At 42.1% G+C, this 27,573-nt stretch overlaps 1 protein-coding gene across 1 annotated transcript in view; it reads left to right on the forward strand.

Moving 5' to 3' along the window:
• The first annotated feature begins 5,510 nt into the window (after positions 1–5,510).
• The window catches only part of PTPRO (protein tyrosine phosphatase receptor type O), a 144,131-nt gene continuing 122,068 nt past the window's right edge, over positions 5,511–27,573 (forward strand). The window contains exon 1 of the mRNA XM_041484460.1: positions 5,511–5,723. Coding sequence (XP_041340394.1) covers positions 5,511–5,723 — 213 coding nt within the window. The remainder of the gene's footprint in view (positions 5,724–27,573) is intronic.

Below are 27,573 nucleotides of genomic sequence, written 5' to 3' on the forward strand. Positions count from 1 at the left end.
AAGGATCATTCCTGGAGGTGAAAGTCGTGTTAGAAGACACAGTTGGCTGCCCAATCATATTAGATTGCTTTCCAAAAAACAAGGCATCCTGTGTCTGCTGAAGTAAAACATGCAAATCCTGTTAGTGTGAGAGTGTGTTAGCTCGTAATTGATGTATTTGACATATTAGTGTGCTAATTTATGTAAACTGGGTAGACTGTGAAAGATGATCATGAAAAAGGAAAGAGGGCTATTTTTAATTAATATTGTGCAAATAGCTGTGTAGTGGGTCTAAAAATGGAGGGGGGATTTTATGGACAAGTTCTAACACTTAAATTGCAAAAAGATTTTTTTTTTCCCTACCTACTCTTGGCTGTCTTTTAAGTGCTCTGGAATGAGCCCACATATAATGTACATGAAGGCAGAAATGAAAAAAAAAATATCATGCATCATTCTGTTCTTTGTGTTCAACAGTCTTTTTGACCCCTGAGATTTTGAAATGCTAAAGATTGAAGTTAAATAACAAACATTTTTGCCTTAGCTGGTAAATCTACAGATTTTCTTGCTATTTCCATATAATAGGTAAAATTCTCTCAAATCCTGCCAACCCACTTTCCTTGGTGATTAGAATACCTGACGGTGCCAATAATATATTTGCTGAATCTTCTCTTTTCTCTCTCTCCTTTGAACGAAATCCACCCCCTAGGAAGTAAATTGTTAGTGAATGAAATGGAATTTTTATGAATACATTTATGATTCCTTGCCATTTTCCCCATTCTCACATAGCTGCAGGCCCACTTTCCACACGGGGTTGCTTTTGAAATTGTTTACTCTGAGTGCCCAGTAATTGGCACAATTAATCAAACGGTGTGGCCGATTGCTTTAGTCAGCTCTTGTTGCTTGATTGATCAGCTGGGGTTTTCTGATACTATAAAAATATATCTAGAGTGAAAAAGCTGCTCAGTGATGCCATTTGGGAAATGGCAGTGAAAAGCCACTGGTTTGAGTACCCCCACACCATGGAGTGAGAGGAAAAAATTTCCGCACAGATGCCAGGGAAGAAAAGGATGTTATCTGTGCAAAATTTCAGCTCCCGCTGTAAATTTCTGGGGAGAGAAATGTTTCCTGTAACTATGACTCAGATTTCTGTGAATCAATAGTGCCTGTGAGGGTCAGAGGAAGTCAGTATATTTCAGAGGTGAAAGGTGCTAAAAGTCTGTGGCTGACTGGAGCTCAATGGATATTTTTTTAATTTTTTTTTTTTTTTTAATAAAAAGGCTGGATGGTTCTGCAATGTAAAGTACAGTGGAATTACTGAGAAATACCCCCAAGAAAGATCTACCCATCTTAAGCACAAATAAAAGAACTTTTCTTTTTTTTTTTCACTTTTTTCAACTTATATGGCTTTAGAAGTTGCTGAAGACAGTGAGAAATTCCCAACCTGTCTCTTTCCCCAGCCTTTGGCCTGCTTAGATCACAGAAAAAATGGAGAAGCAGGTCCCATCTGGAAGGAAACACTGAGGATGCAATGCAAAATAAGAACAGTTAGAAAGTGCAGTGATTTATTTTTATTTTTATCAACCATATCTGCTGAGACTGGAGAGAGAACTCTAAGAGTAAAAGGGACATTTTGATAACAGGTGGGGCTGGTGAAATACTTAATAGCTCACTAGAAAGGTAAATATATGAATATTTTTTATCTAGAATTATGTTCACAGAACTCAATCTGTTTCTCAGGCATCCTGTAGCATCCAGATACCCTGGGACAGATAAATGAAAGTGGTGTACACTGTTTAAATGTTAAATAATCTCATCAGCCTTGTGGGTATGTTTATTCCTTCCCTTCTGGAAAAAAAAGAAAAAAAAAACCAAACAAAACCACAAAAACCAACTCAGTGCCTCTCCATACCCCATTTCAGTGCTAAAGGAAACAAACATCAGACAAAGATCTTTCATATGCTTATTTATGAGGAAAAGATTCAATGTCAAGACAGATTTCTGACTGCTTTAAGAAGGGAAATGACCTTTTGCAGGATAGTTCACTGCTTCTCCTGCACTGAAAGACTAATAAGTGTCTGGAAGTTGATCAGGTTGTACATCTGAAGTGTGTCAATCATCCTTGTTATGAAAAGGCAGATTTAAAAAAAACCAAAAAACCTGACAGCTTGTTTGTTAGGGGGGAGCACTTTTAGAAGTCACAGGGCCTGTACTTACCAAGCTGAAATCCAAGATAAGTTTGCACTTGAACACGTAAATGCCAACCCATGTACATTATTCTAGCCACCCTTTGCACTTGTTTTTGTTATTGTTTTATCCACTGCTGTCATTGAAATGAAGGACTTTAGGTGAGAATACATTTGAGAAGGGTCCACTCTTTATTTTCATAAGAGCATTTGTCACTGAAAAATAACTTGGCTTCAAGAACTTCATGGACCAGGGGGACTTTTACTTAGAGTGGGTTTTTTATAAACCTCCTTTCATGTCACGCTTATCCAGACTTGCTGAGGCCTGTAAATCTTCACATAAATCTGGGTTTATACTGTAGCTAGGAATAAATGCTAATTTACAGCTTTTTTTCCTTAGGCCAGGCAAAGTTGGTAGATCTGACAGAATGTTGCTTTGGGGTTTTCAGGGATAAGGGAAGAATTTACCATAAACCTTAAATCAAGTCCACATAAGCTACCAGCAGGAACATTTGCACAAACATTTGAAACAAGGAAACATTTGATTTCTATTTTTCTCTGGTAATCTAGGGTGGTATATGGTAATTAACACTGGTTTACTTAGGATGATATATTAATTAAATAGCTGATTAAGCAAACACCAGTGTTTTAATTCATCAGGCCATAAAATAAAGGTAAAGCTGCCTTAGTAACTGGGAATATGTTCCACCTTCTACTCTGCCTAGAAGGGCTTTTTCAGGTTTCTGAAACGGGGGGGGAAGGAATTAGTTCAAATTGCCAAAATCCCAATATCTGATTCAGAAAAAGCCGTGTTTGACGCCAGAATAAATATTCCCCATTTTTCCTGATTTTTATTTTAAAAATGTTTCTCAAATGCTTGTGTTTTTTGAAATTCCAATTTGTGAGGTATCCTGCTGAGCACTTCCTTTCCCCCTGGGCCCATGGAGAGAGTTATAGACCATCAGTACCTTTTCCTAACTGACCACTCACAAATTACCCTGTTTCTTCTTCCATGAGTACATAGCAGTTATCTCATCGTCTCTGCTTTTAAAGCTTTGCTGGTGTATTAATAAACTGCCTGTTTTTGTTGTTTAGATGCTAGAAACAGATAAAAGTGACTCTGTTTTCACAGATCCTCTTCTTTTTTCCCCTCTGCTCTGCATTTTTTCTGAAGGATTAGGTTCTATTTACAAACTGGAATCTTACAAAGCATTGGCCTTTTTTGAAAAAGTTGAATAATTCTGTACCCCCATAACTTAAAAAGGATGCAATCCTTGAATTCTCTTGGCTGCATTTTCCTCAGCTTCAACAGCCAAATCAGAAAACTTTATTATCTTGGTACTTCATTGAAGATTTCATTGCAGAAATGTTTCTCACTTCTTTCAGCTTTTGTTCACTCTCTTTGATTCCTATAGTGTTGTCCTGGGGCTAAAATGCTACTAGAATTTTATACTTTTTTTTTTTCCTTTTAAATATCTTTGATCTCTAGCCTTGCTTATGCCATCATCATTTTAATGTCTAAATGTTTGTAAATAAGTGGAATACTGGAGAAGAAAGAAGCATAAAATACAGTCCTAAGGACAAAAATCATTGACTATTTAAGTTCAATTACTTAACAAACAAGAGGTTCCCAGCCTAAAGTTCCACCTACAGCTTTCCAATACTGACAAAATTTTAGTTTCCTAAAGAAATTCTCATCTTTGTATTTCAGGTAACCCCTCTTCATCCTAAACCTGAATACTGAAGGAAATTTAGCAATGGTTAACCCCTTGCATACCAATTTCAGATAATGCTTCAAACACTAAGAGAGTAGTGAGCACCCAAGAGAAGCCTGTGTCCTTCACAGGTAGCATTGCATGCATCTGTAATGTCCCCAGCTTCTTATAAATGAACATGTGGATAGCATTTGCCTCTTGGATTTTTAAATTTAGGCTTTGTGCCAATATCTACACGGGACCTGAATTTCTCCTTCGCTTTCTGGATTAATCCCCATCATGTGTGGCAAATCTTTGCTCAAGGGCCCATTTCAGTACAAAATAAGCACATCCCTCTCTGGCTTTGCCACTTTGAAATCAGGCTTTTGTTGACTGAGTGTCCAAATGATAAGGAAAACAAAAATATGCCATGTATAAGCTGGGCAGGGCTCTGAAACACAGATTCATTATTGTCCAATTTAGCAGCGCTCGTAGAAAAGACCTTTGTAGTTGTTTGGTTTAAAGGACATTCCCACGAGACTGTGGCAGAGTTCATCTTGCCTAAATGATTTAGAAAATCTGAAAACCATCCCAGAATGTACTTTTAGCCACTAGTTTATTTTCTGAAGGAAGAGTGAGGTGGTGGCCTGTTACTCTAAGTAATGGCACCACACCTAGACCCAAAGTTGCTCTGAAGATTAACAGCCCAGACACAGCTGTTTATTCCACTGGCAACCCTACTTTGTTTGAACTGACCTTTTTATAGCTCTGGTGGTGTTACCAAGGATGTATCCTGATTTATACCAGTGAGAGTGAGAGCGTGCTCTGTGACAAACCAGATTCTGAGGTAGTTTGTCATTTTGGAAAGACTGTTTTCATCAGGGTGGTCAAATGGGGAAGGTGTTTGAGTACTTTGGGATTTTGTTTTGGTTCATCAAAGATGTTTGGTTTTTCATCTTAAGCAAGACTTTTGCTGAGGTGTTTGGAGAAGGCCCTGCAGGCTCTCTGGGTGGGATGTGAGGGGGAGACAGGACCGGGGAGGTGACCTGAGTTCTCTCAGTGTACCCCTGGGCCCGAGTACCTTGTGGGACAGAATGAGTTCTCCATCCCTTGCAGGTTCAGCCCTGTGCCTTGAACATTTGCAGGGCTGTCCACACGAGCACAGGCACAGGGATGTTCTGCCTTGGGTACCTGGGTACCAGCTCCTGCTCCTGCAGCCGCCTCCCGGGGCCGCTCCTCTCCCTGCCCCACCAGATGCCCCGGGATGCTGGCGGCATTTCTGCGCCCCGATCGCGGCGGGGCAGGAAAAAAGACACCGGGGAGGGAGGGAGGGGTTGGTGCTGAGCGGCGGGGATGCCTTTTTGCCCTCTGGGGAGCAGCTGCTGGGGGAGAGGGGGGCCGGGGGCAGGGCGGTGCGGGGCGAGGGCGGCTCCCATCATCTCCCATCACCTCCCATCATCTCGCAGCCCTCGCCTTCCGCCGGGGGCTGCTGCGCTCCCGGATCGCCCAAACTCCTGGGAGGGGAGACACCACCCGCCGTCGCCTCCTCTTCCTCCTCCTCCTCCCCTCCCCGCCGCAAACCCCAAATAAAAGGGGCGGGGGGCGGCAGGATGCGCCGCTCGGAGGGGAGGTCGGCGCCGCCGCCGGCCGCCTGATGCTGCCGCAATTCGCCATTGCCGGGCACGGCTCGGAGCCGAGCGGAGGGAGGCGGGGGGCAGAGCCGGGGGTCCCGGGGGCAGAGGAGCAGCAGCCCCCCCTGCCCGGCCGCCCCCGCAGGCCGCCGCCGCCCTCCCCGATGCCCGAGCGCCGCCGGCGGGGGGCCCCGGGGGCCCGCTCCTGTCTCCTCTGGCTCTTTGTGTTGCTGAAGGTAAGCGCCGGGGAAGGGAGGGCTGCGGGGCCGGAGCATCCTCCTTTGTGTGCCGGCCCGGTGCCGCGCTGCCCCCGCTTTGTGCTCCGCGGGAGCAGCCCTGCCCCGGGGAAAGATGCGCTCCCTGCGTGTCCCGCATCCCCCCGAAAGCAGCGGCAGCCCGAGGGAGTGGGATCGGAGCTGAGCCCCGTCCTCTGGCCGGTTTTGGGGAGCTGCGCTGTCCTTCAGCACCGCCCGCTCCTCGGAGCGCTCGCACCTTTACCCCGGCGGAATCCGCTGGTGAGGATGCCGCTAACAAAGGGGAGGCTGCAGGATCGCGCTGGGTTTGTCAGCAGCTCTTTTCTGATCGGCGCCGTGCTGTGTTTCAAGCTCAGCCTGTCTTCTCGGCAGGTTAATTTTTCAAAGTTCCGCCTCATGCCGCAAGCTTGGTTTCACACGGCGTTGTTCATCTCTGCGCTTTAGCTCGTCTCGTGGTTTATTAAGCGTGTTTAATATGCTTTGCATAACTTGTGAAAGAAAATGTATGTAGTGCCCAGGTGAATACTGCTGGCTGCAAATGTCATTGCCCTAAAGAACAGGGCTCAGCGCTGCTAAAAACTTTGTTGTATATTTGTCAGTCACTGTTAAGCAGAGCTCTGCAGCTAAGGACCTGACCTTTCAGAGCCTTATAAATGTAAATGTTCTGTGGAAATCATCAGGGCTCCCTGTGTGAATAAGAGTTTGCAGGATCATGTCCTAGAACAGCAGTGGTGTCGCTTCTAAAATTGACATTGCATTGACAGAACTATTTAAAGGGAAGCTTTCACAGCATCTGTTCACATATAGTAGTCAACTGTCAGCTGTCTCATTTTCATAACTGCTGAAACATACATTTATGCAAGATAAAATGCTAATATACAGACAAAATTTTGTTCCATGGAGTGTGGTAGTTTATAAAAAAAAATAAAAAGTACAGTAAGTCTGCGGATGTTATGGCCCAGTAGAAAGATGAAGTTTCTATTGTTTTCATGAACATAGAAGTGTACACAGTTTTAAGTAGCTGTTTTATCCCACAATCAGAGAATGTACATTACTTTATGTTCTAGCTTTAAAAAAAAAAAAAAAAAAAAAAAAAAAGAAAAAAAATTAAGGTGCTTATGTGCTGTATTTTGTTGGCTTTTTTTTTTTTTTTTTAACTAGCATTGCTGTAGTAAAGCCAGATAGAAAATAGGTAGTTTAAATCTGTATGAAATGAATAATAAATCTGAAGTAATTGGGTAAGGTTTGAAGGTAGCCAAGGGCCCAGGTTTTCATTCTGATGGAAAATAACCATCACTTCTCAGCTGAGTAAACCTGGGACTGGCAGGACAAAGAAAGCTGATGAGCATTAGCAGAATTTTGTAGAGTAAGAGAAGGTAAAGCTGCAGCTTCAGATAGAGGTGCATCTGTATCTCCCTGTGTGACTGGATTATGACTTTGGTTGGATGGCAAGCCCACTGTAATTAGTTATCTTTGTATTGGTATTGAACTCTACAATAAGAGAAATGAGACTTCAGGAGATAGTCAAAGTAAATCTGGTTACAGGAGAGAAGTTGGGGCAGCAAGAACAGTGTTTGTTTCAGATCACCACAACAGAACTATTTTCCTGAGCCTGAAATGCACTGAATACTCTTCAAGGTCTGTGTAATTTTTTTCAGTGACAAATAATTGAAAAGGACTCATTTCAAAGCAAGGCTTTTCCCCAGTTTTGCTCTTTTTAGTTCCACCAACCTGTTGAAGCAATACTAAGATTAAGCAGACTCGATTTATTAAATTGGTGCTTCACCTGGAAGTTAATCTCATTGAGAAAGCAGTGGCATTGAACTGATGAATCTGAAGACAGGCAAAACTGATGTCTGGGTGCTTGCTGTTTCAGTGTTAGCAGCCCAAATGTCACTTGCTAAGCTGAATCTGCTTGATGTGGCCTTGATGCCCATCTGGCAATTCGTAAAATCATCAGCAGACTTTGCAAAGTGATAAAGCTGCTCAAAGCACATTTTCCCTTGTCTTCCAATTGTCATTATTTCGTGGTTTGAAGTAATAGTGCCAGCTTATTCCATCTCCTGATGCTCTCTGGGGCTGCTGGAAGGGTCAGTGACACATGGGACGTTGCCCACTGCATGCCATGTGCCAGATATGGTTGCCCATGGGCTAGTAAGGTGTAGTTCCTTCTTTCACATTGTGATGTGGATGCTTTCCGTGCCCCAGGGTAGGAGCATAGTATTATTTCTGGAAATACATCAAATGAATCTTTACCATTCTCCTTCTTTAGCAGTTTTTTTTTTAATGTGCTGTCTAATTTAGAAATTGGCTGAAGAAAGGCATTGTGTGAGAGCTCAGACACCAGGATGGATTCACAGTGCTTGTGAGAGGAGCAGGGCTGTGGGTTTTGCTTCAGAGAAGACTCCAACCATGCTGCTGTAGGAATCTCTTAAAATATTGCCATTTTGCAGTGGGTCTGCGTTCTCTGTTAGTGTGTTTCAGTCAGAATGGCTGGCAGGCAGAGTCTTCAGCAGCTTGCTCTGTAATCATCTCATTTTGGCGTGGCAAAGGCAGGGCTGAGCACAGCCCAAAGGAAAAGCTGTACTTCAGCTAAATAAATAAGAATAAAAACTAGACACATTCCCTCATTCCAGTGACTGATGTTATGTTTCCCATCCTTTTTAACTGCAACCCAGCAGCCTTCCTTTAGTCATGACTGCACTGAGCTCTGGCCAGCTGAAGTTCTGCTCTGGATGATGTCTCTGATGTGTCAGGTGTCCCATGCTGCTGGTGGTTTGCACCTGAGAGCATTAAGGTTGCTTTGTTGAATTATTTCTGGGGGAGAAGGTAAAGCTTAATTAGAAGACAAAAGCATCTTGAACAAGCCAAACCTGATGCTGGGACATTGTTTACCATCTGTTCCACCTCCAGGATGTTTTGAGCATGGCTCTCAGTAGGAAATAATGAGAAAACTGGTTGTCACAGTGCTTCCATGTCTGGGCTAAATAGGAGTGATGACACTCTTCAGGAAAATTTTCTAGAAGTAAAATAATGCATCTCTTATTTCCAGGACACTGAGGTCTTTGAATATATATGAGGTCTTTGTATATGTGTCGGTCTTGTATAAGCTCTTCATTTAAATCAGTCACACCCTCTTTCTTTCTCTTAGCAAGGACAACTTTTTGCGTCTAGCAGGGCAGAATGTTTTGCAATACTGCATTAGTTTTTGTAGCTGGCATCATAGTGAACTCTCAGCTCAGGTTTACATGGACCAAGACATTCAAAGAGACTGTAAGACTTTACTCAACCTTACCCAGCAAAGGAAATCTGTTTCCAGTGGTGTAATTTTCAAGAATATCTACATCTTCAGTTAATAATCTGAAGAAAAAGCCTTACCATTAGGGTGCTGCCTTTTCCTGCAGGAAAAACCTTTTTAAGAGAGAGGCTGATTTCACAGCTGAGAGCCCCAGTGTGTCACTGCTGTTTCCTCCTGCTGGGAAAGGCAATGAATGCATAATTTGAATTTTGTTATGGAGTCCTTTTGGCAACTCTTCTCTCTCTGAGAAATGGTGGCTGAAGCTCTTGTTGAGACAAGTTTTGGCTTCTTTCCTCATGCTCGTGTTCTACTAGTGTCAAAATAAAATAAAGAAAGACCCAAACCTACCTTGCCAGCTCATTTTTGTTTGCAAAACAAATGTAAAGGTTCCTTATGATGGTTTCAGGCCCAGAGGTAAAAGTCTTTTCTTCCTTCCAGTATTCTGGGACTGTATGGGAGAAAAAAGCATCCTCCCAGGAAAAGCGAAGACTTTTCTTTTTAAAAAAGCTAATTATGAATAGTCACCCTCGGCTCAAAACTTCTACAAGTCAGGTTCTCTCTCATTTCTTCATTTTCATGGATAATATCTGGATCAGGGTGATTCTGGAGGGCAGAGACAAAGAAGAGGCTGCTTGTGCCAAGTCATGTTTACGGAACTGCAGCAGGCACTTGCAAACCCCTCTCTGCCAGTGAAATAAGAATCTTCCATTACCCTCTGGCAGATTTCCTCGTGATGAAATGACAGTGGAGCGTTGAGAAAAGATCTTCCATGCCTGCAGGAGTTATGAGCCCCAGCCTCAGGTTGCACAGGGTCAGTAAGGCAATTTCTAGGTTGTGTCACCTCGGTCAGAAGCTGCACTCAGGGGTGATCCCTCATCCAGGCTGGGATGGGCTGTGCTGGATGCAGATTACCTGTGGTGATCCCCGGGCAATTCATTAAAGGGCTCCTGGGCAGTGCTGGCTGAACTTGAGAATCCCACTAATCTCTGCATTTCTGCTGTCACCACACAGAGCAATCCAGGCAGATCATGGAATGACCTTACAGAGCTTCAGAATGAATGCTAAACTGAGCAGAGCCTTGTGTAAATCCATCTTGAGACTTATTTTACCAGACAGTCTCAGCTCTGGGGAAGGGAGCATTTTTTTTTACTTAGGCATATGAGTCAGGACAATAAATGTCAAAAAAGAAACCTTTGGAAATAGGTCTATTTGCTGAAGAAGTGAAAAGACTCATAGCTTTGATTCTAAGTGTTCTTTAAAATTATTTGCCTTTTTCATTGGAGAAGTATGCATTGTCACCCTGAGCACTCTTATCTTCTAGTAAATTAATGATTCCAGTTTTGTCACTCAAGGTTTTAAAGATTCTGTTCTTTATACAAAACTGAGTTGGTTGCAACATCAAGAAAAAAACTTTAATAAATATTAAGAATATTCTGAAATTAAAATCTTTACACAGACTCGAGTACCTACAAGTGCACTAATATAAATTAAGAGACTGGTTTATTAAATGTTTTGCACATGAAAGTTGCAACTTCCTTTTTTTTTTTTTTCTTATTAAATTTCTATCAATGTAGAGTTGAAAAGGGGAAAATCTTTGAGACAAATGGGGCAACATATGCTAGCTGCCACATATGGAGTATAACAGATGAACAGAGAATGGGAAATACTCGAAACAGAAAGGTTACCTTGCTTTTCTCAGCACTCTGCAATCTCAAATGTATGGCAGCCAGTGAAGGGAGCAACTCCTAGGGAAGGTGTTTGCCATCTTTACAGCAAGCCAAACATGATGCATTCCATTTCTGGAACCCCCTCATTCCTGTGCTGGGAAATTACAGTGGCTTTTAGAGGGAGTTCCAGAAATAAAATGATATGCATGGTGTCTGGCTTGCCATAAAGATAGCACTTTGCATCAGGGCTGTGCTGGAATGAGTGTGGCAAGCTCTGCACTTTCCCTTCTTGTTGAATGCAGGAATTTAGGGAAGAGATGCTTTACAGTAAGTGTGGGTGATGGAAAAGTTGGTGTCACAGCTGACAGCAACAGGGAGGAGAGTTAGCAGAAGTTTTAAGCTTTAAGTGTGCTGCTCTTGAGGTGGTAGCGTGGACATGAGAAGAGAATATGTGGGATATTTGAACAGAAAACATAATATTGGAGGTGGCAAAATGTGAGCATGGTATTTAAGCACAGGCATTGAGGAGCTGAATGGAGATAACAAAAGCAAACAACTCTGAGCTATTATTCTATGTCAGCCCAGAGATTTACCCTGAGGTAGCTGTTTGGTAGATATGAACCTCTTGGGGGATAAAAACCCTAAATTCCTTTCTAAGTTCTCTGTAAAGACAGATAAGGTTGCCTGTCAGTCTACACAGCTGTGATTTTGAAGTGATTTGGCCTCAGCACTTTTCTCAGTTGTTGAGGCAAGGGCCTTCTTGTCTTGTCAGAAGGGTTTCAACAACTGCAGCTCCTTTGTGTGCTGTAAACCTGCAGGTCCTCAGGTTAGCTCTGTTGATTTCCAGCTATATCACATGAGGTCTTTGGAGTAGAAGAGGTAGGTCCCAGTCATTAATTTGTCAATCTGATCAGCAACTCCTTCAAGTTTAAGGATTTTCAATAATTTCCTTGTCACATCCCCTAGAATCAGCCATGGAGGGGCTGTTCTTCAATGCTGGGAGGAGCCCCCAAAGCAGGCAGACAGTCCCAGTTGTCTGAGTCCCTTTGTAATTTGCTTTCTGTCTTTTTTGTGTAGTTTGCTTTCTGTCTTTTATCTGCACCACAGCTATTCTGGATCATTTCCTATTTGTTCATATGGAAGTCATTTGAACATGGGAAATCTTCACTCCTCACTGATCTATTAAATGGGAAGAAATGGCTTCATTCCACTTAGAAACAGCGAAGAAATGTTGAATTTGAGCAAAAAAAGGCCAACAAAACACTGGAAAAACCCACACACACCCAAAGCCCCAACATCTATTACATGTGGTAAAGAACAGTAGAGAGAATTGGGGAGAAAAAGAAAAAACACATGGAAAGAATGCTAATTAGTGTTTTCCTAAAGCACTGCAAGGCAGATTTAATGAAAAAAATGATCATTTTCCCAGAGCAATGAAATGAATTTATTTATTATTTGCTCAGTACTGCTGTGCCTAGCTTTGTTCTGTATGTAAAATACCTGCAGAGTGTGGAAGATAGACACATCAAAATAAGGATGCTCTAGATAACTTAGAAATGATTATCATATATGCCAGGGGCTGGTATTCTCCAAGGGCTAGTATACCTTCCAAACAGAAGTCACAATTGTTTCCCCCAGGAGCTGAGCAGAGGGTTGTTGTTGTTTGTTACTTGTTCTTTTTTTTTAAATTTGGTATTGATTTCTACAGGATGTTGTTCTTCAGAGCTCCTGGACATTTACATCAGTTTAAAACATCAAAAATAATTAATAATCAATGTGGCTTTAATCCCTTCAAAGAGAACCCATTAACCTACAAAAAAATGCTCTAGCTCACAATAGTTTCATGAAAGTGACTGTAAGCAGGGCAAGAGATCAAAGAGAGAAACATCACTCAGATATTTTCCTTTTTCAAAGAGAACTTGTATTTGAAACAGAGAACATAGCTAATATTTTATTGTAGTCAACTTACTGTAAATTAGGAGGTTTGGGGGTTTTAAAAATAATTTTCTTTTTCTAACTTGCCTGCCTAATCTTGTACTGGTATTTTCTTGAGTCATCAGTGTCTGCTTCTGAGGAAAAGATGATGATGTCACAAAATCAATATCAGAGGATCCTATACTGTAATCCCTTTTCAGGGAAGTCCATTAAATCAATGCCTCTCCTTCTGTGAGTAATGACTGTAGAATGAAGCCCTCTAATTTCACTGTGTGAAGGAATAAGCAGATGGGATGGGATTTTACATAATTAGCTAGCAGTTATTAAATACAACAAGAAAAATTATGATGTTTTCTGAAATTGAAATGAATACCTAGTGAATATCTAAGTGTATTTCAAAATGATCTCTGGTATAAAATTGCTTCTGAGTCGCATTGCAAAATAATGTTTTGCAAAAAAGCTGAAAAGGCTTTTTTATTTTCAAACCTTTTGAAGACTTACTCAGGACTCCACGGGCTTCGAAGCCCCATAAGGTTTCCTTAAGCAGCATTGGGGGACATAATGAAAACTACAGAATGATGTCACCAGCATTTCATTGGAATTGGGGCACTCTGGGAACAGGGACCATAGCTTTGCCACCTCACCTGTTGTTTATGCGCAGCATCAATGTCTGAAAGCTGGAACCAGAACTGACGGGTTTCCTCTAATTCTTAGGAGCTATCAGAGAGTCTACTGTGCTTCTGGGAACGGCTCCAAAGTCCGAGTGAAGTCAATGGGTGTTTTTATGCTGCTTTCAAAGGGCTCTGGAGCAGGCTGCGGCGGGCAGGCTGCAGTCCCAGCCGGGGGATGCTGCGAGCACAGAGCCAGCGGTGACGGCGAGCTGGCCCTGGGCTCGCTGCAGTGCCAGCAGCACAAACAGCATGGCTTTGGTTTTCAGAATCTGAGACTCTGATGGCTTAAAGAGACTCCCCACCAGATCAATCCTGAGCAACCTTCTTGTTTATTATTGGCAGGAGGTGGGGTGTTGTAATCCACGGGTGAAGCCAGTGTAGGAATTTACTAATTCTGCTCTGGGGTGCTTTTTTGCAGACAGAGCCATCAGTCTCTCTTCCTCTTCCTCTGTTTCTTCCTCTGCTCAAATAAGATCTCACATTTAAGGGTATTTCAAGCAACAGCTCCTGTTGCTGGCATTGCAGCATTAGCACAGATACGTGGATGTGTGGAAACCAAATTCTGCGTCAATATCAAATACTTGTACCTGGATCTGAAAAATCTGGCTGCTCCCTGCTTCTTTAATCATGACACCAAAACCCAGTGACCATCTGTGGCCTTTGAGTTTCAGAACATAACCTCTCATCCTGCTCAGCTTGGGTGCAATTGGAGCACTGCTATTATTTCTTAGACACTTCCACTTACACCTCTGCAGCTGACTAGAGACTGCCATAAGTGTGATAAAACAGATGGAAATAACAGTTCAAAATACACTTATTTCAAATGAAGGAATGAACCAAAATTTGATAATTAATTTAAGATTGGTGCCTGGAATAATTATTTTCTAATGGGCAAATGCACAGCCAGTGATTCCAAGTTCCATATTGAGTAGGAGAGCTTGGAGGAACTCATGGTGAAGTCAAACTCCTTGAATTCTTTCCATGAAGAAAAGTGGATGTGCTCTTAGATGTCCATGCAGAGTGATTGTAGAGATTAACTGAGCACTGTCTGTTTCTGCATGGACATATTTCTGTTTAAAACTTTAGGGTTAGAGGGCTGCACTGTCAGAAGGAATTGACAATATCAGTAAATAAATAGTTGTGGCCCTTTGACTATAGTGCTTCACAACAGCTTTAAATGGGATCTATATCATTATTTACTCAATATTGTAAATAATCTTTAAAAATAATATATTTAGGTTTTGGTGGTTTAAAAAATATTTAGTCATCAACAAACTGAACTTTGCAGCATCGTTTTTGCAAAGTATTGTGACAACCAAATACCTTGCAGCCACTGTCACCCTGACTGGTGGGATGGGGAGGAGAATCAGAAAAAAAAGTGTGGATTGAGATAAGAAAAGCTGATGTATGGGCACGGAGCTCTAAGCATTGAGTCACAGCCTAACTGCCAGACACCAGCTTTTCCAGGTAGGCATTACTGCACAAGGTGATGGACAGCCCAAATCAGGATGTCGGTAGGTGTCCAGGTGGAGGAAACTAATTCTGGAATGTGTGTTGCATGAGGGCTCAGCTTGGAGCAGAGCCACAGTGCCTTCCCCGTGGCCTCAGCAGGAGGATGGTGTGACTGGAACAGTTGCAGGTGACATTATTTCAAGCACAAATAAAATACGTTTGTGAACATGATGAGGTTAGGAGATAAAATGGAAAAGAAGCAGAAGCGTTTTGGAATGTGCCAGAGCATATCTAGCCAGCTTTGTCTGTTCCTGTTATGTACAAGGTTATTTTTGCATCCCTTCTGCATTTGGTAGCTCATCTTTAACGAAGACGTGACCTGTTTGGAGATTGGCTTTTAGTAATGATATCTTGTAATGATTGTATGGCATCAGCTGCTTGTTGTCAATATATACTGTGAGCAAAAGTCATCTACTGATTAGAACATTTCCATTTTTTAGCTGAAACATTTTTATTTCTTTCTCCCCTCCCTGGAGGGAGGGGTTTATTTCCATTATGAGCGCTAGTTGTGTGATTAAAGCATGTGAGAGCTACTGGACTATCACAGGTATCTACTTGTTTATCCTTCTAGCTGGCTTTAAGCTGATATTTCTCACTCTGTGGCAGAGCTGGAAGGGTGTAGAGGGCAGCTGCAGCACGTGGGGAAATGGGGAGGCAAGAGATTGCACGGGGGGTGTTGAGAAAGCAGGCTCTTCAGGATTGTCCCCTGGTTGTCATCAAAAAGGCAAAGAATGTGGTGGGGAGGAGGGGTTGTGTGCCTCTCAGAGGGTCAGGGACACGTGGAACAGTTTAGGATTGTAGAGTGATTTAGGCTGGAAGGGATGTCTGGAGAGCATCTGCTCTGAGCCTGTGCCCTGTCCTGATCACTTGTGAGGATGGAGATGTCACCACCTCTCTGGACAGCTTCTCAGGAGCCTGCAGGAGAGGAATGACAGCCAATTAAGTCCTTTTAAAGATCATGAATTGGGCCACAAAGGGTTATGAAATTTTTATTAACCTGACTGTTCTGTTTTGCAAATTCGTTTTAAAATAATTTGGGCTACTTTCCTTTGTAGAATATCAAACTCTGGGTTACACTCATAAGCTTTATGCTGAACTCTGCTTGTTTTCTTGCATTTATCAGTGCCTTGAAGCTTGAGCTTTAAATATTATATCAAGGATAAAATTTTTAGAGCTGCCAGTGTTAGAATGCACCTTAATTATCACTTAAGCTTTCTGCAGAGTCAGGCAGGTATCTGCCATCACTGCACATTCACTTCACAGCTTCAGAATTCTCAAGGAGGTTTTTGGATTTCTTTTTCCCCTTTTTTTTATTTTTTCTTTTATTTTCCCCTCCATTTTTTTCCCCTCCTCTTCTGAGTTACACTTCTGGGAGGAGAACTATGACTTCATCTATTTTACAAGCTTAGTTCTTAGGCATGCAGGAAACCATTAAAACCTCCCCGAGGGGATTTTTGGGAGCAATATGAGTTAAAGGCTCTTGGTGTAGGACTGGCCTCTGTCCTGGCAGTGCTGGAACAGAGGAACCTGTCATCACAGCACCCAGCTACCAAAATTTGTATAAATCAAGGTGATGAAATCCATGTCTCAAGGGAATATGTAGAATCTTTTCTGAAAATTTCTCTTAAACTTTTTGTATTGATAACCAAAGCACTGCTCCCAAAATCAATCAAAGATTACAGGGACTCAGCTTAATGAGCTCCAAAGGAACAGTTTGGGCTGTGATTACACTTCTGTTCCCTGACTCTGCATTGTACTCTGCATTTTATTCCTAATGATTTATAACGTTGGAGGGGAGGATGAGTTCAGGAATTTCTTTTTTTTTTTTTTTTCATTTCACAGATTTTTGCCTTGAAGTTATGTTAGCTCATACTTTTAACTGCTTACTTGTCCATGCTAGAATACAGATTTCTGGGTTTTAACTACAGGATACAGAATAAAAAACCCCAAACTTCCCTCTTCCCTTTTCCCACCCCCCCCCAAAAAAAACCACCAAAAAAGCCCCCAAACCCCATCAAAATCCCTGAAAAAACCCAAACAAAAAACCTCTCCAAGTTTAAAAAGCCCCTAAGATGGGGTTGCCCTGTGGCCCTTGTATCTTCCAGTCCTCTTCCCTGAACCTTGATTTGCAAGCAACATCACCTTAAAAAAGCCTTATTCTTGTGTCTTTATAAAGTCAGATCTTCCAGTGAATAACACAAAATCATTTCTTACAGTTCAAAACACTATTAAAAAAATCTCACAATTTCATCTGTTAGAGCAACAAAGTGATGCTTTTCCCCTGGAGAATCTACAAGGCCAGTTTTAATTTATTTTGGAAAGAAAGAGTATTCTGCAGAATGCGTTTACCATTTTGTGAACTAAAAGGTGTCAGCAGAGAGTGTGAGGACACCTTGGAGAGCAGAGCTTACACAGAAGGACGTGAGTTTACAGAGAAAAACTCTGTAAACTCTGGTCTGTATATTTAACAGAAAAGAAATAGATGGGATTTTGGACGGACAGCTGATGAACCACATCAGCTGTGTGGTTTCAGAAAGTTTGGTCCTCTAATCCCAACTCTTTATCAAAGCCAGGCTTAGCTATGCTGAGCTCTGCCCTCCCCTGCACAGGGAGGGTGGTGTGGAGGACCTTGGAGGCAGCGAGGCTGGAGCGGGGCTGGGAGCACAAACCCTGTGAGGAACCCCTGAGCGAGCTGGGGGTGCTCATCCTGGAGAAAAGGAGACTCAGGGGTGCCCTTATCGCTCTCTACAGCTCCTGAAAGGTGGCTGTGCTCAGATGGGGCTGGGCTCTTTCACTAGGAACTGACAGAACCAGAGCACACAGCCTCCAGCTGCACCAAGGGAAATACAGGTTGGATATCAGGAAAAAGTTTTTTACAGAAAGAGTGATAAAGCACTGGAATGGCTGCCCGGGGAGGTGGTGCAGTCACCATCCCGGGTGTGTTTAACAAAGCCTGGATGTGGCACTGGGTGCCAGGGTTTAGCTGAGGGGTTGGGGCTGGGTTGGACTCAGTGATCTTGAAAGTCTCTCCCAACCCAGTGATTCTGTGAGGAGGAGACCTCGAGGTTCCCTCACTCCCTGAGTGCCCAGCAGAGCTCAGGGAAAGGGCTCCAGGCTGGAGCAGCTGTGCTGCAGAGCCCCTTGGCTGCAGCACGATTGCAATGCATGATTTCAGTTGGTATTAATCATTTGGAAGGCTTATAGGTTATTAACACAGGAATTCCCTGTGGATACAGGAGCTTCATGCTGCTTCTGCGTTTCCACAGCATGTTGGGGTTTTTTTCTGGTCTTTTGCAAGTTTAAAGAACAAAGTCTAGAGGTGCCAGAGGATGGCTGAGGTTGTACAAAACTTTTCTAATTTTGTCCAGAACACTCCACCCTGCAGTGAGAGGGATTGCTGGATGCCCAGGGTGAAGTTTTGCAATGGTAATGGAATGTAATTTTTGCATGAGGAGATGAGCCCCAGCCTGTGTGAGGGGAAGCAGATGGAGTGCAGAGATGTGCCTGCATCCTGCACCCAGCGATGCACGTGCTGAGTGAAGAAGGCTGATAGAGGGGAAGAGGAGTGTCCCCTTCTGCCCCCTGATAAATCCATCTCTGTGCTGTCAGAAACGGCTGTGAAATGCTGTGATTTTTCTCTGCAGAAATGGTCCAGTCACATTTATCTCTTTCCCTCTTTGCATATTGGCATACTCTTTCTCTGTGCCTATTTATCCAAAGTCTTTACTTGGAGTGTTGGACTAAAGGTCATATCATTTTTTTTCTCCCTTTCTCTCCTTTTTTTTTTTTTCTCTCTAGTCCCTCTGTTTCTAAAGATGTCAAGCTGAATAACTGATGATTTCTTCTGATGCCAGAAGGCCTTCATAATATGCATATTAGGGTTTAGTGTATTTTTCTTTTTCTGCATCTCAGTGCTCTCAATTTGTATGCAGAGCCATCCTCTTACCATGAGCTCCTATGCCCAGAGCTGAGGATTATGTTCTTATCCAACATATGTACACAGCCTGAAATGCTAAATCTCAGCTACTAGAGGAACAGAAAGATGTTATGGTTAAAGGAACTGTGTCAAAGCAACCAGTCAGATCAATCTATAAATCATCATGTTTGAGAGGCAAGATAAAGATACACTTTGAATATGTGTCCCCTGACCAGTACTGATTCATAAATTTAAATATTGCTACTCTGACTGGGAGGGATTAAGCAAATATAAGGGTTTTATTTAAAATAATAAACCCCAGTTTTTTGGCGGTGATGGAGGAGTCTTTGTGGATGCTGTTTTATGCAGAAAGGGCCAGTTTTTGGTAACCTGTAGCATGGGGACTATGGAAACAGCAGGACAGTGACACAGTGCATTGTTCCCTCACCCCTTCAGCCAGCTTTGCTGAGAGCCCAGAAGGAATTCCTGCAGGACTGGACCTGGGGATGTCCCTGTTCCATCCTCTCCCCCTGCAGCAGCTCATGTAGGGGGAAAGGAGAGGGCAGAACAACTCACCTGGCTTTGTAGCTGCAGCCTTTTGTACACCCATGGATAAAACTGTAGGCTAATCTGGTTTCCAGTTTGTGAAACTGAACTTGAGGGAGAGAGGAGGAACACCTCTGAGGCAGCAGCTTCTTGGAGAGTTTAAATAAATTTCTAAGAAAGTGAAAAGATTAATCTTTTCCTCTTCTTTCCCCTCAGGACTTAAATACTAGATGATTTTTTTTTAATGGGCAGTATGTGAATATTTTATTTATTAATCCTGTGCAAAAAAATACTGTAGAGATTGGGTGTTAGAAGATTTTAGAAGCAAAATAATAATTTGCATTGACTGGCAAACATTATTTTAATAGTTTTTGCTATGATAGAGAAGCCTAAGAAGCTTCCCAGCAAATATTTCTATTCTCCAGAAAGAGCACTTCAGTTCTAAGCTTTCAGCCCTCTCTAAAGAAAAAAGGAGGCAGGGGCAGTCAGTCGAGGAAAATTCCACAACTAACAACCACTTGAAGTTATCTGCAAATAATTGCAAGTGACTGAGATCTGTATTTTTCCAAGAAGAAAATGCTATCCCGTTTTTCCCATTTATCCTCTCCAGTGTTTGTCCCCTTGCTTTTGTTCCCTTGGCCTCTTTCCTCTCCAGCCCAATTCTTCCCTTTCTGCTTCACTTGCCACCCCTGAATCTCCTCCATCTGCACTTAACCCTGCTCGAATCCCTTTGGCTCTCACCCACCCTCCTCACCTGCCCTGTGCAACCTCATTTCTCCAGTATTTTGCTTTTAGCTTCCCTGTGGAGTGGTGTTTCTCCAGCAAACATTTTGGGATTGCAGCTCTGTAACAATCAAAGCAAAGGCTCCTCTGCACACACCGTTTGCAGTCATTTAGCTCCACAGTTAACTTCCAGAGGAATGCTAAATAGTCACAAAAAGACTGTGATTACATGAAAAGACTATTTTAGTGAAGATAGCTGTTATTCAAATAGAGATCATATTTCTCAGGGGGAAAAAAAAAAGGGCCAATTACCGAGCTTTGTCACCTACACTGTGAATTCAAATGAACTTCATCCAAAGCAGCGTGTTTACACTGATTTTTAGCAAAAGTAACTAAACCCTGTGACTTTCAGCTCAGCTGGCTCTGGGATACCAGCACAGAAGCAACACACAGCTTGATATACAGTGCTGTAAAATATAAATATATCTATTAATGAACCTTTCCCCCACAAATTAAAAAAATTATTTTTATTCCCCCCCACTACCTTCACCTTTTCATGTGAGACATTTAATGCAAGCTTGTTTGGGTACTTTGTCTGAATTATATATACAGCTTAATATACACTACTATAAAATATAAATACATCTATTAATGAACCTTTTTCCCCCCAAATTAAAAATTATTATTTCCTTAGAAATATGTGGTCAATTGTCCTAGAAATATTGTGCTATAATCTTAGAACACTGGGAGCTCCAAGCCTTTTGAAGACCTTAAAATTTATTTTTATTCTGCTCCCCCCCCTTCACTTTTTCATGTGAAACATTTAATGCAAGTTTGTTTGGGTACTTTTGTCTGTCGGAATTATATATGTTTCTTCCATACTCTAAGCTTTCTGGTAGATAAGTTGGTCCTACTCTACACCAGAACAGGTTGATGGAAGCAAATAAAAGGGTTTTATTTAAAATAATAAACCCCAGTTTTTTGGCGGTGATGGAGGAGTCTTTGTGGATGCTGTTTTATGCAGAAAGGGCCAGTTTTTGGTAACCTGTAGCATGGGGACTATGGAAACAGCAGGGCAGTGGCACAGTGGGTGTTCCCTCGCCCCTTCAGCCAGCTTTGCTGAGAGCCCAGAAGGAATTCCTGCAGGACTGGACCTGGGGATGTCCCTGTTCCATCCTCTCCCCCTGCAGCAGCTCATGTAGGGGGAAAGGAGAGGGCAGAACAACTCACCTGGCTTTGTAGCTGCAGCCTTTTGTACACCCATGGATAAAACTGTAGGCTAATCTGGTTTCCAGTTTGTGAAACTGAACTTGAGGGAGAGAGGAGGAACACCTCTGAGGCAGCAGCTTGTTGGAGAGTTTAAATAAATTTCTAAGAAAGTGAAAAGATTAATCTTTTCCTCTTCTTTCCCCTCAGGACTTAAATACTAGATGATTTTTTTTTAATGGGCAGTGTGTGAATATTTTATTTATTAATCCTGTGCAAAAAATACTGTAGAGGTTGGGTGTTAGAAGATTTTAGAAGCAAAATAATAATTTGCATTGACTGGCAAACATTATTTTAATAGTTTTTGCTATGATAGAGAAGCCTAAGAAGCTTCCCAGCAAATATTTCTATTCTCCAGAAAGAGCACTTCAGTTCTAAGCTTTCAGCCCTCTCTAAAGAAAAAAGGAGGCAGGGGCAGTCAGTCGAGGAAAATTCCACAACTAACAACCACTTGAAGTTATCTGCAAATAATTGCAAGTGACTGAGATCTGTATTTTTCCAAGAATAAAATGCTATCCCGTTTTTCCTATTTATCCTCTCCAGTGTTTGTCCCCTTGCTTTTGTTCCCTTGGCCTCTTTCCTCTCCAGCCCAATTCTTCCCTTTCTGCTTCACTTGCCACCCCTGAATCTCCTCCATCTGCACTTAACCCTGCTCGAATCCCTTTGGCTCTCACCCACCCTCCTCACCTGCCCTGTGCAACCTCATTTCTCCAGTATTTTGCTTTTAGCTTCCCTGTGGAGTGGTGTTTCTCCAGCAAACATTTTGGGATTGCAGCTCTGTAACAATCAAAGCAAAGGCTCCTCTGCACACACCGTTTGCAGTCATTTAGCTCCACAGTTAACTTCCAGAGGAACGCTAAATAGTCACAAAAAGACTGTGATTACATGAAAAGACTATTTTAGTGAAGATAGCTGTTATTCAAATAGAGATCATATTTCTCAGGGGGAAAAAAAAAAGGGCCAATTACCGAGCTTTGTCACCTACACTGTGAATTCAAATGAACTTCATCCAAAGCAGCGTGTTTACACTGATTTTTAGCAAAAGTAACTAAACCCTGTGACTTTCAGCTCAGCTGGCTCTGGGATACCAGCACAGAAGCAACACACAGCTTGATATACAGTGCTGTAAAATATAAATATATCTATTAATGAACCTTTCCCCCACAAATTAAAAAAATTATTTTTATTCCCCCCCACTACCTTCACCTTTTCATGTGAGACATTTAATGCAAGCTTGTTTGGGTACTTTGTCTGAATTATATATACAGCTTAATATACACTACTATAAAATATAAATACATCTATTAATGAACCTTTTTCCCCCCAAATTAAAAATTATTATTTCCTTAGAAATATGTGGTCAATTGTCCTAGAAATATTGTGCTACAATCTTAGAAGACTGGGAGCTCCAAGCCTTTTGAAGACCTTAAAATTTATTTTTATTCTGCTCCCCCCCCTTCACTTTTTCATGTGAAACATTTAATGCAAGTTTGTTTGGGTACTTTTGTCTGTCGGAATTATATATGTTTCTTCCATACTCTAAGCTTTCTGGTAGATAAGTTGGTCCTACTCTACACCAGAACAGGTTGATGGCCCATAAAATAGATTTTCTAGGACCATTGTTATGGTTATATGGTTTATACCAAGGCCCTCCTTAAGTTCTAAGCCCACCATTACTAACAATAGTGGGGCTCCCACATGACCAGAGGAATTTGATTAATTCCATTATTAGCAGGTTGGGATGCTTTCCCTGAAAGGTGAATCACCTTGCTTGGGAATATCACTGTTTTAAGTTCTTACATTTTTTTTGCTAGAAAACCAGTCACTCAGGGGCCAACCAGCAAACCTCAGGTGGCTCTGCAGATGTTTCCTCTTCTTCCTTGAAGGAATTCTGTCAGGGCACATTTAGATGACTTCAGAAGCCTTCCTCAGTTTGTGTCTGATGGCCAGAGCAGGTTGGGGACTGCTCGTGGGAGCTACTGAGCCACAGGGCCAGCCTGCTGAGAGTGCTGGAATTGCTGTGCACGTGCAGAACGGCTTGGAGCTAAGAGAAAAGTGTTGCCTTTATGCTTCTGAAGGTGTTAGGAAGAACTGCAAGTGCCTTCAGAGACATCTGCCTGGGTGTTTCTGTACAAACGCAGCAGTTTGGTTTCCTTAATGTCACACGAACATCATCAGAGGTGGAGCAGCGAGGCAGGAGCCAAGAAATTTGTGAGGAAAGGATGCTGGGACTGCTGCCTTTTGTGTCCTGTAGCACATTTCCTGGATCATCTTTGTTAATGGGGGACAAGGGCAGACAGTAGAAATGGCCAAAGTTTTGGTGAAAACCAGATCACTTTTAATCACGGGAGTTCAGTTGCCTTCTGGCCATCTCCAGAAATGATTTGTCATTAAGCAAGACTGTACATCTCAGCTGTCACTTGAAATAGGGTCTGGAATTGAAGTACGTTCAAAGCATTTCCCCTTATTAAGCAGAGGAAGTGACCTGAAATGGAAGCATTCACTTGGTCAGCAAACCAATTACTGTTGTAAAACCTTGCTTGACTTTGTTTTGGTAAACTGCAGTTCTGCACTGGAGGTGGCTATTTTTAGGCTTTTCCTTCAATAGGAGTTTCTGCTGAAGTGGAAGCATCTCAGCAGATTAGCATGGGACAAAGATAATTAAATCCTGGCACCTAAAGAAGCTGAGGGTTAGAGAGTATTCACAGTGGTGTTCACATATTTGCTCATGTCTATCTCATTTCCAAAGGAAAATGAAAATTAACAGTGCAGTGTTTCAATGATTCCATATCTGTGTTTAATTGCAGTTTGTAAACCTGCAGGTTGTAAACCTGTCATGATTATGCAATGAATATTCTGAGTTTATTTTCTATTTTGTTGTGGTTTTTAATTATAGATTAACATGTCCTTTTCAGACAGTTTACAGCTGGGTATCCTGCTGCCCATGACACACCTAATGCACTTGCAGGAAAGGGAATAACATCCAGAAAAGCAAATTGCTGCCTGCTCTGATCACAGGAACGAGCAATTTACTGAATAGAGACTAAATTTCAGTCATAAGTAATGCATTAACATTGGTATTACACCATCAGCATTGCCCTTCTGCCCTTAGTAAAACTAAAGAAAGTTCACCTTTTAAATTGTATTCAGATTTATAATTGAGCACTTTGAGTGATGGGTTCATCTAATGCAAGCAAAAGGAAGTGATTTACAATGTCTGTCAGTAGAACATGGTTATGTGAGGAGAGATTAACAATAATAATTTCAGACTCAACAGTATTTAAAATTCTGAATTGTCTGTTTTAATGCAAATGCTCAGTCTTAAAACACCGTGCTCTGTCTTAATTAGATGAAATAACCCTTCCTTGCTTGGGTAGTCCCCTAAATTAGTGACCAGCCTCAGGATCATGCCTTTGCATTGTTTAATCTGTTCCAATCACACAAAGTGAAAGAAAAAAAATAATAAACTGGTCTCTTACATATGGAGCACAAGAGGCATGCCTTCAGATCCAAACTCCTCTGGATTGGTTTCCAATTTTTTTTTTTTATTTTAAGGGGAAACTGATGGGCACCAGCGGGCTCAGCTCAGACTCTGCCTGGCTGAGCAGCTCCCTCATGGTGCTCCATGGGGATTTCTGCCCTGCAGCAGCGGTGCCCGTGGAGGGTTGAGCAGAACAGCAGCAGGGTGACCCAGTGCACTGCTGGCACGATGGACAGAGGTCACTCGGGGGGATCTGGGACTGCTCCCCTGTGCTGTGCTGGCAGCAGGAGCTCCCCATCCTTTGGCTGGGTGGGGCTGCAGGGCAGAGCAGTGATTCCATGGCAGCTGCTTGTGCATAAACTGCTTTTAGTCTAATCAGGTCAGCTCCTCTGAGCAGCAGAGCTCTGGGGATGTGCTTCTTCAGCTGCTGAGCTTACAGCTGAGGATGCCCGGGAGTGATGGATATCCAGCCCATGCTGGCACCTCCCAGAAGGACACGCTGCTCTTGGGGCTTGGCCATTGCAGCTGAGATGTGTCTGGGGTGAGATTTACCTCACGTTATCCTTTAAAAAGATGGGTGTAGCCTGGGCATGAGCTGTGTATTTTGCTGTATACTCATGGGAGTGGATTATACATCCCAGGTGCTTCATATTGATGCTAAGGTGGGTAATTTACCCTTATTGGTGCCAAGGTGGGGTAACTTACCCTCCAAACTCGGTCATCTCCATCCAAACAACATGATTCCAACTTGCCCAGACAAAGTGCCCCAATTTTGAAGAGTTTCAGCTGAGAATGAAAGAAGTCCAGGTTTTCTGGCAGCAGCCAGCCCCCATGCCCAGGAGTCTCTTCCTTCTCAGCTTGGGCTGTCCTGTGATGGTTTTTCTTGTCTGTGACAGCAGAGGCAGAGGGATTTGGAGTTTGTTTTGCTACAAACAAAATGTAACATTAAAAATTACCTGGCATCCTCGAATATTAAGATTGAAATGAAATTTCATTGAAAAGTTTTTTGGTAAATTATATGGAAAAGTGAGGGGTACAGTCTTTCTAGCAGTGCATGGCAAGATCCTTTGTGGGGGTTTTGTGCTTGAGAAAATCCTGATGTTTTGAGAACTGACAACTTTAAACTTTCACAGCTATTACAAGCAGTGTTTCTAGTCATTATTAGACATCACAGTGAAACCTGCTTGGCCTCTGGTTCCACTGTAATTTTGAAACTCCCATTAGGCTCTTTGGATGCTATAACTGAAGTTCATATCTCTTAAATGCACCTTTTGTGCTGCGTACGATTTTGTGGTGCAAAAATCAGAAGAATTTTAGTATCTCTTGCTCATGAAATCTTGTGGGTAATTTCAGCAGTTTTGAATGAAGTAATTCAGACTATGGTTTTCAAAGCTCTGAGAGAGATTTAGAAGACCATTAATGGGAGGAGAATATTAAAGCATCAGTCATATGTTTTAAGCTCAGAATTGATTTCAGCTGCCAACACAGAGTTAGGATTTCACCCTGAAGTCTTAGTGATGAAACTAGCCTGAAACCTAGTCAGTCCTCTTTCCCTTCGTCATGGTACAGGCTGAGCCAAGAAAGCATGGATGAAATAGAGAAATATTTAGGAGAGACCTTCCACTTGCTGTTTTGGAGAGAGTTTGTCTTTTAGGGCATGCACAAAGCCATGTAATTATCCAGCTCTGACTACAGGAAATATCTCCTGTGGTGGATCCTCAGTAAGCCTTGGAGCACAGTCCATAATTACCTAATGAGGTAATTTATTCCATCAGCCTCCAGCCTTTGGGCCTCCTGAGACTACAGAGGTTTTCCAAATTGTTTGTGTTGGTTATTGTATTTTTGTCTGTAGACTTCTACTCCTTGTGTTAACCTCCATACAGGTAGCTAAGCAAATGTCACTAATTTTGGCAAGCACTTGGTCATACTTCTTGGAAATATTTTTAATTTGTGTTATCCAGTCCATGAAAAGTGCTGTAGGAAGTGGCACAGACATCTCATGTTAAGCTGAAGGAGAAACAATAGAATTGTTTCCTTTTACACTTAATTGCTTACTAAAACTGATTTGAATTCATATGAGATTCATTTGCAAAACGTCTTCCCCACAAGCTGAAATAGTAACACCAGCAGTAAAACGAGCCTTAAGGTGCTTTCTTTTTCATTGATCTGTCTACCTAGGTGCTTCTTACAGTACACAGTGAGCCCACATTGCTTCACTTTGTATGCTTTGCTGGGTTCCATTTAGTAGTTTGGATAGTTTTACTTGATTCTGATGGTCTAAGACAGTGTTGTGGTTGTTCTTTTAAACAAAAGAAAAAGGTGGGGTTTTGGAGATTTCTTTGGTTATTTGAATACATTTTTCATTGTTTTATTTTTGGGGTTTTTTGTAGTGTTTATTGTGTTCTTTAAATGTAATATTCCTAAAATATTTGTGCTCACATCAGGCTCCATAATACTTTTCCTATTCTCTTTGTCATCGTTACTAATATTTTACAAAAACCCAAATTGCTATGCACCCCTTGAAAGGCTGAAATTTGTCTTTGAAGTGTAGTGTGATATGGACTCGACAGCTCTTTGAAAGAGGCAAGGCTGGAGCTGTGGATTGCAGAAATCCTCCTGGATACAACCCATTTCTGGTGCCTGAGTTTCAGAGAAGTGGGTCAGCAGATTGTGCTGGTGGATGAAATATGTGGTTAGGATTGTTTGCTTGCTCTGGTTTTTGAGGGTGGCTCAGATTTTTCTTTCTTCTCTCGCTGTTTGTCACAGGAAATTTTATAATCTAGATTTTTGGTTCAGGTGCCCTATTCCTTTTCAAAT

Source organism: Pyrgilauda ruficollis, unplaced genomic scaffold (genome assembly GCF_017590135.1).
Source record: "Pyrgilauda ruficollis isolate IOZ18807 unplaced genomic scaffold, ASM1759013v1 scaffold66, whole genome shotgun sequence".
NCBI classification, from domain to species: domain Eukaryota; kingdom Metazoa; phylum Chordata; class Aves; order Passeriformes; family Passeridae; genus Pyrgilauda; species Pyrgilauda ruficollis.